The sequence below is a fragment of the Astatotilapia calliptera genome, chromosome 22, assembly GCF_964374335.1.
Source record: "Astatotilapia calliptera chromosome 22, fAstCal68.1, whole genome shotgun sequence".
Taxonomy (NCBI): Eukaryota; Metazoa; Chordata; class Actinopteri; order Cichliformes; family Cichlidae; genus Astatotilapia; species Astatotilapia calliptera.
Genome location: NC_137442.1, coordinates 11,457,769 through 11,476,559, shown reverse-complemented (window position 1 = coordinate 11,476,559; position 18,791 = coordinate 11,457,769). Strand labels below are relative to the sequence as shown.

The 18,791-nt window shown below is 38.8% G+C and overlaps 1 protein-coding gene across 2 annotated transcripts in view; it reads right to left on the bottom strand.

The window, feature by feature from the left end:
* samd12 (sterile alpha motif domain containing 12) overlaps positions 1-18,791 on the bottom strand; it is a 128,931-nt gene that overhangs the window by 57,381 nt on the left and 52,759 nt on the right. For both annotated transcript variants that reach the window (XM_080296400.1, XM_080296399.1), the window contains exon 4: positions 13,254-13,394. In XM_080296400.1, coding sequence (XP_080152526.1) covers positions 13,254-13,394 — 141 coding nt within the window. The remainder of the gene's footprint in view (positions 1-13,253; positions 13,395-18,791) is intronic.

Sequence of the window (18,791 nt, the reverse complement as noted above, 5' to 3'; positions counted from 1 at the left end):
CTTCATTTATAGTTTAATGTGAATTGTTATTTACAGTTTATGCCTTGATTAATTTAAGATTAAATTGTTATTACATAACCAAAAAGGGACAAAAACCACATGAAGGCCTTTATGTATTTATCTGCAGTTTATATAACCTTTTGTTAACTGTCAGAAATTATAAATCTGGTCGTGGAAGCATATTTATACAGCATAGTTATACATTAAATGTGTGTGACAAGAGTGACAGCCTTAAATATATCATGAAATTAATTTCAGTGAATATTTGCAGGAAAAATATAACCAGAAATAGAAATATAAAACTTCAGAATTACTATTAAATGCATTCAGCATGACAGTTTTTCTGGAGGTCTTGTTCATACTATTCTGGTGTATCTGGCATCAGTTATTTGGCTTCTGAGGGGGGCAGCTCATAAAAATATGAGACAATCAGTGAAAATTTCTCCCCAAGTTACTAATTTGTGCATATTTTATACTAAGGAAAGATTTCATTACCACATATTACCATTATCAGGGTAAACCTTAGGGATGTAAGAAAATATCGATAAAACGAAATATCGCGATATTTCGCGCAATGATACTGAATCGATATTTAAAATCACTGTTATCGATTTTTTTTATTGAAAAATGACATGCATTTACTGTTTATTTCTTTTGTATGTTGGAATTCAAACTCCGGCCACTGGTTTGCAGTTTACCACCTTTACTATGACGTAAAAACGAGGTCTCGCGATAACTGTAGAAGCCTCTAGTTTGCCAAAAGAACGAAGTAGAACAGTCAGTGGACGTGTGTGATACTAGCTAACTGATGACTGAAGAGGAGAGGATACAGCCGGCCCCCGCAGCTTTCAAAGCTGATGTGTGGACTTATTTTGGATTTAGGACAAAAGAAGGCAGTAAAGACTATGACAAGAGCTATGCAGTCTGTAGAATCTGCACCGCCAGAGTCAAATATTCCGGTAACACAACAAATTTACGAACACACGTGTCTAGACACCATAGCGACGTAGCGTCAAATGCTAATTTTAAAACGAAACGAGGTGATCCCTCTCAACGGACAATTGAAGAAGTTAACTTTTCGAAACTACCAGCAACTTCAACTCGTGCAACAAAAAAACTGCAGTCAGTACTTGTTTTTATTTGCAAAGACATGCGCCTTCTGAGTGTTGTGGAGAATAAAGGATTTCGTAATATGATTAAAACGCTGGAGCCCCGTTACACCGTTCCTTCTCGACAACACATCACGGACTTTGCTCTGCCAAAGTTGTACCAAGAAGTCAAAGCGACAGTGCTGGACTCTCTCAACTCGGCTGAGACAGTTGCTCTGACATGCGACGCTTGGACTTCGAGAGCCACTGAATCGTACGTAACTGTTACAGCACATCACATAACGGACCAGTGGAACCTTCAGTCTCATGTACTACAAACCCGAGCCATGCATGACAGTCACACAGGTGAGCACATTGCAGTGTTACTAACTGACGCTGTGGCTGAATGGGGATTGAACGCAAAGGACCTTGTTGTTGTTACCGATAATGCACCAAACATGGCTCTCGCGGCTAGACTTGCCTCAGCTATCCAAAGTAGCAAGGAGTTTCCTATGCATTCCTGGAACAAGTGTCTCTGCAGAGAGAGTTTTCTCCTCTGCAGGAGACATAGTAAATGCACAGAGAAGTGTCCTGAGAGCTGACCATGTCGATCAGCTTGTATTCCTGCACAAAAATCTGGAAATTGAAAAATAAACACTGAGAAAACACTACACATGTAAAATCTCTGATATGAGAATGTTTGACATTTTGGTTGAGTCTCATAAGCACTTTTATTTAGATGAGTAAATTCCTTTTTTCAGGTTGTACTAAAAGTGTTCCATTGATGGACACTGCAGAGCTGTACTTTATTTTATTAACACTTAATTGTAATAGCACTTTACATTTTTTGTTAATGTTTACTTGGATGGATTCTTCAAGCAATTTCATTTTTGATTTATATTTGTTTATGTTAAAGTCACATAAAAAGTACTTTGTTTTGATGCTCCATAGAGCAGTTTTTGGATAAGTATTTTACAATCATAGTACTTAGAAAGACTTCAGTGTTACATGTTTACTTTTTTCATGTTAAAAAATACTTGATATTTCAGTAAAGTAGTCTTTGTTTGTTTATTTGACATGACTTCTAATAAGGCAGATGTTAATTTCTCCATTCATTTTGAACTTAGAGTGTTTTTGTTTCAGATGTTTCATGTCAAGCATTAAACAGTTTGGACTGTTTACTTGAGTTTTCCTAATTAAATTTAGTCCTACTAAACACAAATATCGTCTGGCTTTTAGTATTGCAATATATCGTATCGTCTACCCTGTATTATGATACATATTGTATCGCCAGATTCTTGCCAATACACACCCCTAGTAAACCTACAATAAAAATGTTCTATATACTTTTTTCCTTCTGTTTAGGAGAGCAGCTGTTTCACAAGCATCACAAAAGCACTGCCAGGTCTATCATGACAAAGATAGTGTGTGGGAACAATGAAGCCAACACTACTTTCTCTGGTTTTCATGCCAGCCCCACTGAGGCTCACTGTGGGCAAACAAAAACACGTGAAGCCATTTCAAAATGTTTGTACTGGCCACGAATGTCAGTAGACATCGATAACTGGGTGGGTACTCCAAATATTATAACTGTTTTTTTTTTAAACGAGGCTAAAAGTCATTTGTTAGAACTTTCTAATTAACAAAGGTGTTCATTTAATAATTTGAAATTCCCCTGCCACAATAATTGCTCAGGTTTCCCAGTGCACAGTTTGTCAGGCAAGTGCTACTACAATAAAAAACAAACAAACTGTAGAGTACACTCCAATAAAGGCTAGTCAGAGGTTAGAACCTGCAGGCAGCAAATCATAAGAAGTCACTTGGATGGTTGACCAAACATTTTTCTACTAACCATATGCAGATGAACAGTATGGGACAGCCGTACCTGGATGTTCGAGCACTGTCTTTAATTTTTATATGATGAATTTACTTAATATGTCTTTCTTGTCACGGTTCTGGGTCGGTTCGACAGCATTTTGAGTTCTTAGGTTTTGTTTTTGAATGATCGTTTTGTTACTTTTGTGCCTCGTTGATTATTATTTAGAATTCTATGTTTCTGTTTATTCATGTTTAAGGATTTGTTCTTCGGTTGTGTCTCATGTTCAGTATAGTTCAAGTTCCATGTGTTATATTCTGTCTGTCTCTCAGTGTCAAGTCTGCGTCTTTGTGTAGTGTTTTCTTGTTTCCTGTTTTATTGTGTAGGTCTGCGTCTCATGTGAGTGTGTTCAGTTTTACCTCCCTTGTCTCGTTAATCACTCCCAGCTGTGTCCCCCACCTGTGTGTAATCTCCCTGTGTTTCTCTGAGTGTATTTAAGTCGTGTCTTCTGTTGTTGTAGTCGCTGGTCCGTCTGTGTATCCATCGGATTTCATCCGTGTGTTCTCCCTGCTGTCCGTCATCACTTACCTCCGCCCATCCTTCTTCATGTTCGTGTCCTGGTTTGTGTTTTGTAGTTTAGTTGTTCCCAGTACAGATAGTCTGCAGTCCAGTTTGCTGTTTTTCTATTTTGTACTTTACTTTCAATAAACCACCTTCACAAGTGCCTGCGTTTGGATCCTACTTCATTATCTCCACACGGCTCACTTCACTCGCTGTGACATTTCTATTTATGGTTTTCCAGTCATTTGAACTGGTTGGAATGGATCTTACTGGAAAGCTAACAAAAACCAAAACTGGAAATCAGTATGGTTGCATGTTTATTGACTACATCACAAAATGACCACAGGTGTATCTGCTGAAGTCCAAATCAGCCATAGAAGTGACAAACTGCCTGATTACATTTCAATTAAACCTTAATCAGGATTTTTTTTGTCATAATTCATGCATGAAAGGGTTAAAGTATTTTAAGTATCTTAATTTCAGCTAAAACATGAATCCTGGAGGTGACCAGTAGTTATAGGAAGGGCTTAATCATTGTAATGCCATTTTTTATATTGATTATTGATGACATAAATAATTTTTATTATATTTTCAAAGATGGCTATGTCATCTCCTGTCCAAACAAAGTTTTTGATTTAATGATTATAATTTTTGAAAAGAGCTGTATATTGTTTTTCAGGTTAAAGTTCAAACAGAACCATCATCCTGGTATTGATAACTCTGTGTGTGACATTTGTATGACTGGTATATGTTTTAACTCTTACTGTAATGCATTTCTATTTGCACTATGCTTGAAATTTTATTTTTGTAAAGAGACTAAAACCAGTGCATTTTATATATTATTGCAGCTCAGCAAAACGGTGAAATGTTGAATATATATTAGATTAAAAAAAAATATCAGTGTTTGCCCCATCATCTGCAAACAAACACTGTCAGAGACTTCTTTAAAATTGTCGGTGACCACCCAGGAACATGGGTTGACTATATTGATGCCGTGATATTTGGGGTTCGAACAAAAAAAAAAAAAAAAAGAAAGAAAGAAGAAGAAGCAGATGACCACCAAGCACTCACTTTGGCAGGGAGGCTTGTTAACCATCCAAATTTCCCAAACAGTATATGGTTGTTGTTTTTATCTTTCTGTCTGTGACAAACTACTCGACAATCAAACACGATACATCTCAATAAGAATTCATAATCCATATTTTACTAGCGCTGTGCACCTTTTCTGAGATACAAACTCTCTATAAATATTAATTAAGCTACAGTGTAAACCTTTGGTGTGACCACTTTTAGTACTCGACATAGTCTGACCTCTTAAAAAGGCTTTCTTGTGATTACTTTAAGTATTACACATGATTATCTTTTACTGTTCATTTACTGGATATATTGCTTATCTAATGTGAAGGACGCACTGTACACTATGCTGAGAAATGCAAAATTTCATATGAATCATAATCACTATATAGAAATACTATCTGTCTGCCAATTTATATAAAATCCATTGGCTAATTATTTTGTGTTCAGGTTATAAGGTAGTTATTAACATGCCACATTAGATCAAGCCAATGGAGTATGATGTCATTGTGGGAATAGTGAACGAACATCATCACTAGACCTTAGTGGTAAATAACAAATTCATTTTAAATATTCATTTAAATCATTTAACCAAGACAAATGCTTGTGGATACATGGATTTTTAAGGGAAACATTTCTTTATCATTTGTTCTTCTTCACTAGACTTTGAGGTCATACAGCCACAACAAAACAAGTCTCTGTAACTGGATCCATTAGAAGAGACAAAACAGGACATTCAGAGATGTCTAGAAACAACAAGGCAAGGAAAACTGCCCAAATGTTATTCCATTATCCCTTCTTATACGAATATTTAAAAAATATATTTATGGTATTAATTGTATTATTTTGTTAATATGAAACAATGTGTATAATTCTAAAATCTGGACCCACAAAAGTTTCATTTTTGTATAGTTTAAAAAAAAACAACAACAATGGTATGGGTATTCTCTATAGCTTTTAAAATACCTGTCCCTGTTTTTCTTTGTGTTTATTTCTACCCTCATGTCTGTGTCTGATGGTTCTTTCACAAAAGACAATGCGGCACAGGCAGAATCTACACTGCTGTTAAGGTCCGGTACCAAACGACTCACGGACCGATTCACACAGATATCGAGGAGAACTTTTGTAGATTTTAATGGATTGATTTTGATACATCTGAGTTGACACTGGTACCAGACAAAGATTAAATTACCTAATCTATTCATTAGAGAGAGAGAGATAAACCTTTATTAGTTCCACACGTTTGGTCAATTACAATTGGTTTCCAGGGCATTTGTGTGAAGAAAGGCTTGCAACCTCTCCAGGTGGACTTGCGATACAGTGAAACATCCCAAATAAGTGGATGCTACATCGTGTAGAGTTCGCTGTAAGTATGTGTCCTAATCCTCATAACCTTCATATATCCATCTATCCAACCATCCATCTGAAAAGATATGAGTATGAAAAATGCTATTTTTCAATTAATATACCATTTACATTTTGGGTAGAAAATATATATATTTTTTAAAAGGGACAATATCTGTCCTATTGTCAAGAGAAGCCATAAACAAACACAGGCTGCAAACTGCCACCGCTCTCCTTCTTAATACACATATGTAACACATCACCATTCGATTTTCATACAATCCTAATATTTCCTTTTTAACTACTGTTGAAATTAACTATAGCAATAAATATATCTTTGGCTGTGTATGTGGTATTTTTTTGTTTTTTCTACAGATGACCACTGTGGATGTCACTACAGATGTCACTACTGTGGATAGAAAGAGCATGACACTGATGACAGCTGTAAACTTAATCAGAAACACTTGTTGTCAAATGATTACAAGACATCCCCGGAAATTCTAGGCTGAATGAAAAGCTAATAATAATAATTATAAATAAATAATGTATACTTTATTGATCCCGAGGGGAAATTCCTCTCTGCATTTAACTCATTCAGTCAGTAAAGCAGTGAGCAGTGGATAGGGATTGTACCTTGCTCAGGGGTACCTCAGGGTAGTCTTTCAGTGGATTTAAACCCCGACCTTCCAATCATAGGACCACCACTCTACCTACTGAGCTATCCCTGCCCACAGTAATATCCCTGCCCGCAAATGGCACTAATAGAAAAGTCACACAATGTGTGATGTAGCCCCATAGTTCTTGTGGTGATGAAAGATGGAGAAAACGGCAGCCATTGCATCCTGCATGCTTCCCAGTGACCAAAAAAGAGGTGAGATGGTTCTTGGGCCAGTTTTTACTGCAAGACGTTCAGTTAATTTTACAAATGCATGATACAAACATATACGTTTCAGTGCATAATATATTCGGATTCTCTGATCACAACCTGATGTAGGTTAAACTGTTATTTATAAGCGTTTCAGTGGGTATAAAAGCGCTTAATATCTGGAAGGTAGGTACCCCAATCATGACGTTCTGTTAGTAATACTCTTGTATCTTTTGCCTGATGGGAGAAGACTGAAGGTGACTAGCTTTCCTGGTGGCATAGTATGAAGGTATGGAAAGCAAAACCCAACCAACGATCCTGGAGCCTCTATATACTACTTTGTTCAAGCTTTTGTTTGTTGTGACTGGCTGTTCTAGTCAGGATGGAGAAAATAAGGACTATCTGTAACAGCTGTGTAAAATTGGGTCATACCTTCCCGACTGACCCTGTATTTTCTCAGCTACTGGAAGAATTCTCTGGTGGGCTTTACTCACTGGTGTTTAATTCCCACGATAGACTGGTGTATAGTGGTGCCTAGGAAGTGCTTGAAGAAGGAGACACTCTCAACAACCTGGCCAACATCATTACTAGAATTCCCACTGCTAGAAAATTCAGAGGAAGAACATCAGTCTTTAAGTTGAAAACTCAAATGAAGTTATGCAGCAGGACAGCAACCTAGCATAAGACTAAATCTACCTTTGAAAGGAGAAAAAAACGACTTTGCAGTGGCCAAGTCAACGAACACATCTGAAATGCACTGAAATTGGCTTGGGACATTAAAACAGGAAAGAAGGCATGGTGGAAATTCCACCATAGAGATGTTGGAGACTCGCCTCAAGTTATCAGGCCACTTTGTAACAGTGGTTACTGCTAAAGCGTGGCACAACTCCGACCTTTGTCATCAATGCATTGGATAAACAGTTGGTTCAATTTATATAAAAATTCTTACAAAACTTGCATTACAGGTTATTTTTGTTTTATGTTAAATCTGACACAGCACAAATGCACATAAAAACAGGACAGGTCAAAATGCTAATTCATGCTAGCTTGGCACCAAGAAGTGTGGACATCCTTGGAAAACAGAAAAGCGACTGGTAAAAGTAATGCTGAAATGATGCTTCATCTAGTTGTGACAATATGGTGTACTGAATCACCTTATGATATTCAGTTTTATTGGTTTTCGGTCATGGATTCACCTTAATGTCCTTCCTATTCCATATCTGACCCTTTCATATGTTTAGACACTGTAGAAAAGCTGTCATTTGTTGATTTTATCTTTTATTCATTTCCTCCCTGCTGAAGCGGAAATATTAGCAGCTGTATTTGACAGGTGTTCTCAAACTGACAAAAAAAAAAAGCCTTATTTATTTATTCATTCATTCATTCATTTTTGAGGTGATATATTGAGGGCTTCCATACTGTTATACTAGTTTAGTAGTAGTTTTACTTCAGCTAAAGGAGGAAAAGTTCTTTTCTCACCTCTTTCAGCATGCTCACCCTTCAAGCATCAGAAACAGCAACACAAATTATTCTTTTGTTTACTCTCTACACAAGTGCTGGAATAATCTTGCCAATGTAAAAGACACGATGTTGCACAACATTAATCAGATTCCTTCAGCTCCAGTGCTGCTCCACATTTCTCAGTCTGAACCTACAGTGCACACCCCTGCTTTGCTTTTATGCTACCACTGGTATCGTGCACCACACCACTTTAGATCAGTGTTATTCTGAACCCTGCTCTTATTCCAAAGCATCTCTAAGGCTGCTATTAAAAGGCTGGATATACCACTGGATATCACTTTCCATTTGGAGGACTTCAGCCCATCTCTGATGACTGTAGGGAATAAGTGGTCGTGAGCTTCCGCTGTCCTCGTGGCAAAGAGAGAAAGGGAGAGACAAAGAGAGGGGAGAAATCTAATTATTTCTCTCCCATGGCCCAGCAAGCCTTAAAGGTTAATCACTGTCCGTTGAGCTAATTCTGTCTGGGTACACTGCAGTAATTACAACACCTGTCTCTCGCTCTCCCTCTCCTGCTTCCTCTAATGCCTTATTCTGTCTGTTTGTCTATCTGTGTGTCTGTCTGTGTCTCTGTCTGTGTCAGTATTTAGACAAGGGCATAACTGTTCTAATTTGGCGTCTGTACACCACTACAGTGGACTTCAAATTAGGCAATTAAGATATGATTAAACCACAGACGTGTCAAGTTCAAGACAACACTTCTTACAGCACAACAAAAAAAGCTCAGGCAACAGGACAAACAGCCTCAGGTGGTGACCCGGCTTCCAACCTCTTAATATCTCAGTCGAATGAAGTATATATTTGACAGACATAAACCGATAGAAAGCGGCATGGTGGTTAACACAGTCGCCTCCTGAACATCCTGGGTCTGAAACCGCTCCCCAGCTGGGGCCTTTCTCTTTGCATTTTGTCACTTGGTTTCTTTCCAGGTACTCCCGGCTTCCTCCTGCAGTCCAAATATATACACGGGGTTAGGTTAAATGGTGAGTCTAAATTGACCGTAGGTGTGAATGTGAGCATGAATTGCCTGTCTCTATGTGTTAGTCCTGTGACAGACTGGCGAACTGTTGGGGCTTTACTCCGCCTCGCATCCTATGACAGCTAGGATAAGCTGCAGCCCAACCGTGACACTGAACTGACGTGGATAGAGAGATGTGTTTATATAGGTACAGAAAGAGAGATGTATTCATATCTTGCATCACATCTCTAAGTGAGGAGGGTTTCCTTTTCTCACCCCCTCTCTTTCTCACATTCCTCACTCATTCTTTCTTCTCACCGCCTTTTCTCTCTCATCCTACCTTCTCGTCACCTACTGTCTCACTCTCTCCCCACTACTCTCAATGCTTCTCTTCCTCCTCCTTTCTTCCTCTTCATTATCTCAACAGCACTCAACCACCGTCTCTTTCTCACCTAATTTCTCTCTGTCACTGGCTCGGCTTCTAAATGTGTACAGCTGTATCTCACTTTAGCAACAGCTGAAGGAACTTCGCCCTGGGCCTAGAAATACTGCACCATCTCTTCTTCTTCCACTTTTTTCCCTTTTACTACCAAAAGTATGTCCAGAAGCAACAGCTTAAGAGTACCTCTCACTTCCCACCAAAGTTCAGTGATATAAAGTGCCTTGGATGCACCACCTATGACTGCTGAATAGAAGTTGAAGCATGACCGGTGTTCTTGATATTACTGTGAATAAAAAGTGCTTATGCATACTTTAGAAAATTGCTAATTTATGCTTAGTAGACCTTAAAAGACCCTATTCTTATTAATTTCTTATCACACTGCCATACACAAAAAGACATTTTCTACATCCCCTTTCATCCTCTACTTCTTCTTTCTGTTTCCAGATTTCCTACAGTTATCAAATTAGTATTTTTGGTCGTTCTGTTTTTTCTCCCTGAGGCCCAGATAGGCTTCTCTAACAGGCTGCTCCCTGCTGAGGCCAGTGGCCTAATGCTGCTGAGGCTGGTGGGCTGTCATTCCCCATATCATCAATACAAAACAGAGAGGAATGAGAGAGTGAAAAAAAAGAAGAAGACTGGGGAAGATGAGACACAAATTGTGACAAAGAAGCTAAGAGTAGCCCTTAGCAAAGTGTCATCACTCAGACAATCTCCATCCTTTCCACTCTGTCTTTATGTTTTCTACGTGCTAAGGGACCAAAACAGAAGAGGGGACAGTGCCAGCTTTATCACATTCCAAATGTTTTCCAAGAATTTTGCGAAGTGACAAAGATCCCTAGAATTTGTTTCTTGGCCCCTGAGGCGAAGCTCTGCTTGAGAGTCTGTGCAGATGGGTGCTGATGGAAACAGTGGTGATGAGGAGTGCTGCTGGTAGCTGGTGGAGGGAAGCTAGAATTGCTGAGAAAGAGACGAGGGATGCTGAGAATTCACAGGGTGAGGAGGAGAGAGCGAGAGGGGAGAAGATGGAAAACAACAGCACCTGGCTGGCTGTTATGCCTTCGCCAAGGATAGAGTGGAGGCGGATGTATGTTTCCAGTGATGTTTATTTGTTTCTCTGTATGTTTGTTTGTCTGCAGGATTCAGTAAAAACTACTGAGCCGAATTTGATGAAACTTGTTAAAAAGGTGGGGTTGGAGCAACAGACAAGCTCATTAATTTTGGATCACTTTAGAATGTATTGAAGAATGTATTGTGGAAAGTCAGATGAATGGTCTGTCAAAAGCAAAAAATGAGACTGAAGGACAAACTGCATTTACGTATCCTTGTGCATGAACATAAATGGAGGAAAATGGTGAGCTTTTTGTAAGGCTGTTTACACTTCTCAGTTTCTTCCGTCTGTTTCATGTAATCCCCAGAGACTGTATATAAAAGAAAGCCATAACCACCATGAAGAGCCACTGGTCTGAGCTTTGATGTGCCAACATTAGCATTTTTGAAGCCAGATGGAGTGCTAAGTAATCAGCAATTAACTGCACAATGAGCTGTATTATTTGTCATATAACTGCATTCAAATTATGCATTTGTGGATGACATGCACCATTATCCACTTCAAGAGTGCATCAACAAGGACACAGATTAAACCAGAACGACATGTAAAGGACTGCGAGCCTCACTTGTCTCAATTAAAGTCAGAGTTCATGATTCAAGAATAAGATAGACAATGGGCAAAAATGGCATCCACATGAGAGATCCAAGGAGAAAACACTGACTAATAAGAACAATAAGCTTGTCTCACATTTGCCAAAAAAAGCATCCTGATGATTCCCAAGACTTTTGGGAAAATATTCTGTGGACTGACAGGACAAAAGATGGACTTTTTGTGTGCTGTTGCATCTGGTGTAAAACTAATACAGCAGTTCATATAATGAACATTATAGCAACCGTCAAATATAGTGGTGCTAGTGTGATAGTCTGACACTGTTTTGCTGCTTCTGGACCTGAATGACTAGCTATAATTGATGAAACCATGAAATCTGCTTTCTGCGAGAAAATCCTGAAGGTGAACGTCCAGCCATCAGTTTGTGCCCTAAAGCTCAAGCACACTCGGATTATGCAGCGGAACAATGATCTGAAACAGGTCAGGAAGTCCACCTCTGAATGGCTCCAAAAAGAACAAAAAACAAAAACAAAATGAAACTTTTGGAGTAGCCAAAACAAAATCTAAACTTAAATCCCTCTGAGCTGCTTTGGCATGACCTAAATACAGGTCATTTTTATACCCGCTGTATTGCTCCTATACTGCATATTTCTAAAGTGTGTTTGTTAACAGTACATTTACTGCTACATGCATTGAGAGTAAGCTAACGCAGGGAAAGTAAGACAAAAACAGTTAAACCTTGGCTGTCAAAATTATTAGAGAAAGCAATATGTTTAGTAGTTAAAACAGTCTAAGTTAATACTGCAATGTTACTTCTTAAGAACATATTCTGAATTCAGACAGCTCTACAGTATGCAGATAAACTGTCCACTTACAATTAAAATCATTCCTTTTCCTTTAGTGTTAATAAACTCAACATATTGCTTGCAAAACTGAAGGTATTTTGTTCTTCTGTCAGCACACGAGCATTGATCCTATGCCTGTGCTTGCGTTGGAGTTTAGCAGCACCCACACATATTGCTGAGATGAATGTCTGGCATACAGGTAGACTCTTTATAGCTATTCTGAAATGTTTTGTCAAACAACCTTACAGTGTAACCATATAAGTTATCACAGCCTGACCTGTGTAGGCAGGTAAAGTCGTAAATCTTAAAAGGCAGCGACTTCTGTGCGCATCTCTCTTTAGAGCCGTACATGCTGTAAGCGTAGTTAATATATTTTTTAAAATGCAAAGCATATATAACGTTCCAGAGAAGCTTGCAAAAAGCGCACCGTCTTAAAGGGTTTTACACGCTGATGTTGCATCTGGCCTTAAAGAGATATATACACTTATCATGCTCCACCAGGTAAATGTGGAGCAGGATAGCTCTAAACTACGCCTTTAACATCAACAAGTTATCATGTTTACCACTCTGAGCTGTCTGTGATCACAGTACACCAAAAGATACCAAAAGAAACAATTTGTTCATGACTCTCTCAGTTGCATAATCATTTATGATTCACCACTTCCTGCAGGCTTTAAAACATGCAGTGATTGCCATGACTACAGATGGCATGTGCATAAATGCTGCACATTAAATGATTTGAATATTTATCAAAATGTGACATGCTGGGTTTATTGAGAAGAATTTTACATTGCTGACAGGCAGATAAAATATGTGCGCTTAAAACCTAGATGCTGATGAAGATTGACAGCATTATGGTCCAGCGTATATACTGTGTGCAAAGGGTTCTGCTTAGAAGACCCAGCCACAGGGAGGCCAGTGAAATCCTAGTGCCAGAACCAAGCCTGGATAAAGGGGACGGCTTGGGTTGAAAGATTCATGGATGTAGTGAAGGAGGATATGCAGAGGGTTGATGTTCGAGAGGATGCTAGGGATGGAATAAAATACAGGCAGATGAAGAAGAACATGTTCTGCCTAAAAGTTACCTTGTGTGAGAAGTTGAAGAGTCCGGACTTCCTCCCGGACACGAAGCTGCAGGACCTGCTGCAGGATGTGCTGCCTCTGCGCTTCCTGCATGATGCCCATTCTTTCCAGCTTTCTGTCCGTCAATCTCATCAGAGCCCGCCCTGAACAAAACACGCAAAATGAATCTGAAGGTTAAAGGTGAGATGCCTGGGTGAAATTTAACATGCACAGCTGGAGACACTCCAAAAAGGGCTACCGATAACGTATTCGTGCCTGTGGAAGAGCAGAGTGTCAACGGCATTCAAGTGCAAATTCCTAAAGCTGTTCAAGGACGCAATATTTTCTTTTATAAAAGCATAAAGAGAAACTGTTTTACGACTCTTTCTTTTTTATGTGACCGTCACTTAGCCTGAAATTTCCAATTAAGCCCAGTGCAACTCACTGCAAAGCAGTTTCGTCTCTGCATAAATATCAGTACTGTGTATCCCTTGAGCAAGGATCCCTCACAGCTCTTTCCTTAATTGCAAATCCTTGTATAAAAATTCATAATTTAATCATGCAATCAGTTTGTATGAAGGGGATTTAGGCTGCTGATAAAAAGCCATGCAGAATATGGTGTAATTATTAACGCTTCTTATGAGTGCCTTTGTAACATGTGGGATGGTAAGCAGATAGGATAATACTGCAGAGCAATTACTAGGCATTAAAGTTCGTCCCCAGCAGCTCCCTTTCCTCTTTCGCCCTGATGGCTGTCTGGACAAGAAAATCTGATTGGTTTGACTGCCAAGAGAGTAGCTCGGTCCTGAAAGCCTCATGGATGCTGGTTTCTCATATTCGTCCCCATCTTCTTTTTGTTCTAGTTTCCTCTGTTCCACGACTATTTGTGGTTTGATCAACAACAATCAAATGCGAAGGCTCAATAATAAAGATTTAATATAAAAATGTTTCCTTTTGTTCAAATCCAGCCTGCCTGCAAAAAAAAGGCAGACTTTACAATTTCATGTCTCTTGACTTTCTTGGACTATCTGTTGTAGATTGTTTGGGCATGCTGAGCCCCATGCTACCACTTTGCTACCACAGCACAAAAGGGAGTTTGCTTGGAAAGCTAAGTACCCTTAAGTGTTATCGGTAAAATGTTGACTGTGTTTGGCCAATTTTCTTCTTTCTAACAAAAGAAGCTCTTGACTCTGCCCTACGGCCAGATGGGGGTAAAATGCCTAATATAGTTAAGACGCCTCAACTTGAAGTCGCACTGAAAGACTGTAGACATTACAAAAACACTGGGGAACTAAGTAGAGTCATAAAGACTCAGAAGTAAGAGGAGCATATTAAATGGGAAGATGGAAAGACGAAGACTACTGATGTGAAAAAAGAGAGTGGAATCGGAGGCTGAGAGTGGAAAGTCGGGAAAGAAGAGTGAGACGTACAAACTGACAGAATGAAAAAAAAAAGAAGGATGCACACATAAAGCATGCTGTTATGAGTCTATAAATATTGACCAGCCATCACTTGGCACCTGATCTTGTAACTCAAGATAGATTGGCATGGCAACAGAGGTTTGCTTTTTCTGTGCTTCTGTAAAGTCTACCTTAAACAACAGCAGAAACAACAAAGAAAACACGGCGTACTTTACATAATGGATAATAATGCATGCTTAGAATCTTTATATGTTATTATTATCATCTTGATATTATGAATTTGGAAAATTAAAATAAAACTATAGAGCACTTGTGTCAAACTCCAGTCAACTTTTAAATGTGTCCCTGCTGCAACACACACACATGAATAAGATTAGTAGGCCATTAGCAAGACTCTATAGACTGCATGCTGAGGTGGCAACCCCTAAGCCTACTGAAGTAAATGTAAATAAATGGAAGTAAATGCAAGTGTTTGGAAAAATGTACTTTTATTGGACCATCTTCATTCGCTTCGCTTCATTGCAACATGAATCAAATTGTTGAATGCCACCTCAGCTTAAAAGTTTCAGGACACCGGCTCTCGAGGACTGGAGTTTGACACCCCTGCTTTAGAGAAACTCCCCTTAGTATTTATTACTTTACTAAAATTTGTTATCACAACTTGCCTATTGAAGCTTTAATGGGCATCTTTATTGAGACTCAGGATATCTACAAGACTGCTTTAAAAACACTGTGTTACTTACTGTAATACCGACACTAATGTTTCCTAAAGCAATACTGGCAATACTTAAAAAGACTGAAACTAGCAGTGAAACTAATAAAAACTAAACTACAATGAAACATTTTTCAAACAATAAAAACTGGAAACACTCTGGAAATTTTTTTTAATTAAGAACAAAAAGTCAAAACAAACAAACAACAAAAATAAAACTAATAAAGAAAAATAGAAGTATAATAACTACGTTCTCCGCAACTTTAATACCCACCCGTCATTATTTATTTGCCCACACATTGTGTGATCACCACAGACAGAAGATTGGGATACTTAAAAGAATCAAGGTAAGCTAAACCTCATATATCTTATTTCAGGTCAATAAGTTTAAGGAAGAACTTTCATTCAACCATATGTTCTTACTTTGTAACATTCCCTTGCTTTCACCTGTTTGTGTACCTGCTGAGGCTCTTGGTGTACAATCTGAAGGGCAGGCTTACAGTCTTTTCCTCTGTTGCCATTATTATGTGCTGAAACTGCTCTCATTGGACCCTGACATTACTTTGTTTGTAGATGGCTTGTGACTCATATGGCGTAGTAAGTGGACCTTGGCATGATGTTTTTAAATGTCTTTTTCCTCTTCTTTCTCTACAATGTCACCATCACGGGTGAATGATTCCCCCGCTGAAGCCAGTCCAACATATAAGCTGAACAGTTACGTGATAATTGGTTTTGATCTCTTCCACCCAGACTTTCCCTGTTTGCTTATCCTAAGGACAGCTTCAACCCTTTTTTATCTTTACTCCCAGATTTTTTTTTAATTATTATGTGATTGTAATTTTAACAGATTTTTATCATGAGGCATGACAACAACATGCACTGTATTGTATGCAGATATTTCCCCCATTGTTCTTTGTAGAACTCAGAACTCCTAAATTGATTCTACTTTCAAACTTTTGAATATAGCGATTTGTAGTGTGTTACTTTGAAGCCGATAGCCTGTCACTTGCATATGCCTGTTGCTTCGGTTGCCTAGGTAACTCTCTAATGTACAGGGTGGGCCATTTATATTGATACTAGAGATGGCACGATACCACTTTTTTATGTCCGATACCGATACCGATATCATAAATTTGGATATCTGCCGATACCGATATGAATCCGATATAATGTTTTTTAATCAACAAAACTGTTTTTTAAATATCTTGCTGCATTTTGTATAAGTTCATACTCAAGTTTAAAACAACAACTACACTAAAGCTATTCTGTTATACCTATATGCAAAAAAAAAATATTTCATAGTTCAGCAATACTGATCAATCTAATAAACTTAAACCTACACCATCCTCCCTATTCTGGTATTTTAAAGAGTACTTAGCGTAAATATTAAGCAACCTAACTAATAGGGTTCCAACTCCCAGCAACAACAAAAATAAATAAATAAAAAATAGGGAACCACCCCTCACGCGCCACCTCATGATGCTTAATCAACGTAATCAACCTTAATTTGATGCAGTGTGAAAAAAAATGCACAGAAATCAATTATTTTTCAAGAAATATTAAATAGATTCAACATCTTTCTTCAACAAAATTGCAGACTGCACAGATGGTACCTTCCCAAAGGAAAAAGTACTATAGCTTACTAGGGTATATATATTAGACTTAATAGTCACTATATACAGTAATGGACTTCTATTCATTTTACATCAAATTAAAACTTTGGGTGTAAGATTCGGATAATTATTTATTAAAAGCTAGACATTTTAAATGAGAATAAGAAAGAAAAGTATGTCTTTGTGCCCCCTTTTCCCTGTTCATGCCCTATCGGCCCCCCTGGCTAAACTTTGCTAGATCCGCCCCTGCACAGTTACCAGCCGTCAGCTACGTAGAAAAAGATCCTCGAGTAGAAAGTAATAATAAATAAATTCTAACAGCAGCTTATCAAGCTTAAACGTGCTGCTGTTGTTCAGCCGATGGTTTCCTCTTTCTGGTGCAAAGTGGGCCAAAAACAAACCAGAGAGACGGACTCGCGACAGAAAAGCCGATCAGCTGGTGATATTAAAGTCCTGTTTGTGGCACATTAGTATATGTGAGGGGGCAAACTCCTCAAGATGGGTGGTGACCATGGCGGCCATTTAGAAGTCGGCCATCTTGGATACAACTTTTGTTTTTTCAATAGGAAGAGGGCCATGTGACACATCAAACTTATTGTTAATGTCACAAGAAAAACAATGGTGTGCTTGGTTTCAACGTAACTTTATTCTTTCATGAGTTATTTACAAGTTTCTCTTTGTTCACAGCCATTGACATGTCGAAGAGGTTAACACGTGAGTGGATCGAAATTGTGTTGATATTTGGTGAACGCAATAACCGGGTCATTGCAGTAGATTTCAATGCAAGACACCCTACGAGACCACCCGTCTCCCATGCTACAGTTAGCAAACTGCTTGCTAAGTTTTGTGAAACTGGTTCAGTGTTGGATTTGCCAAAATGTGGACGCAAGAAAACTGTCACTAATGAAGAAACATCAGTGGCTGTCCTAGCTTCATTCAGCAAGAGCCCACAGCGTAGCACTCGCCGCATGTCACTGGAGAGTGGCATTAGTCGAACATCCCTTCGGCGGATATGAGCTCCCCTCCTTCTAGAAACTTAAAGTTTAAATTCAACCATAAGCTGCACAGTTGCAATTTGAGTAAAAGTCTAGCTTTTTTAATCTCACAAGTCTAGTGGAATATTGTGAATGCCTGCAACATGACAAGCTCTGCAATTATCATGAACAAGCTGCCAGTTCTCAGCGGTGAATGCCAACGCGCCGCTTCTTCCGGTCAGTGAGGCAGCATTAGCGGGGTGGAACAGCTTCTGTAAGGCATCCAGGCTTTCACTCTGCTTTCCCGCAGTTCTGAGCCATTTGCTTTGACAATCCCACCAAGACTCAGCTGGGAGTTTTTCATACCACAATTAATACACTGTGCACTGTAGCGTGGTTGTGAGGAGAGGAAGAGGAGGAGAAGGAGGAGGTGGACAGCAGAGGAAATTGGTCAAGAGGAAATAAATGAGGTAAGGGGAGGAGAAGATTTAAGAAAGGCTGAACGTAAGGAAGCGAAAGAAAAACAGTGAATCAGCAGTAAAAGGCCCCAGAAATGCAGAGGTGAGAAGAAAAATGAGATAGGGCCTGGGCTGTGTGGACAGTGGTGCGAACGAAATATTATGTCGGCCTGGTGTTCTGCTGCTTGGCCAAGACAGTTATAGCACTATGATATAGCATGGCCTTAGTTCATTTAACATGCCAACACATAAAGATCATGGCAAAAAGACAACATGACAGAAAACCATTAAGTTATCATTTACTTAAAACATATAGTTTACACACTCACACTGTGACACTGTCATCCTTTCCCGACCTAAAAGCGTACCGTTTGGTCATGAAT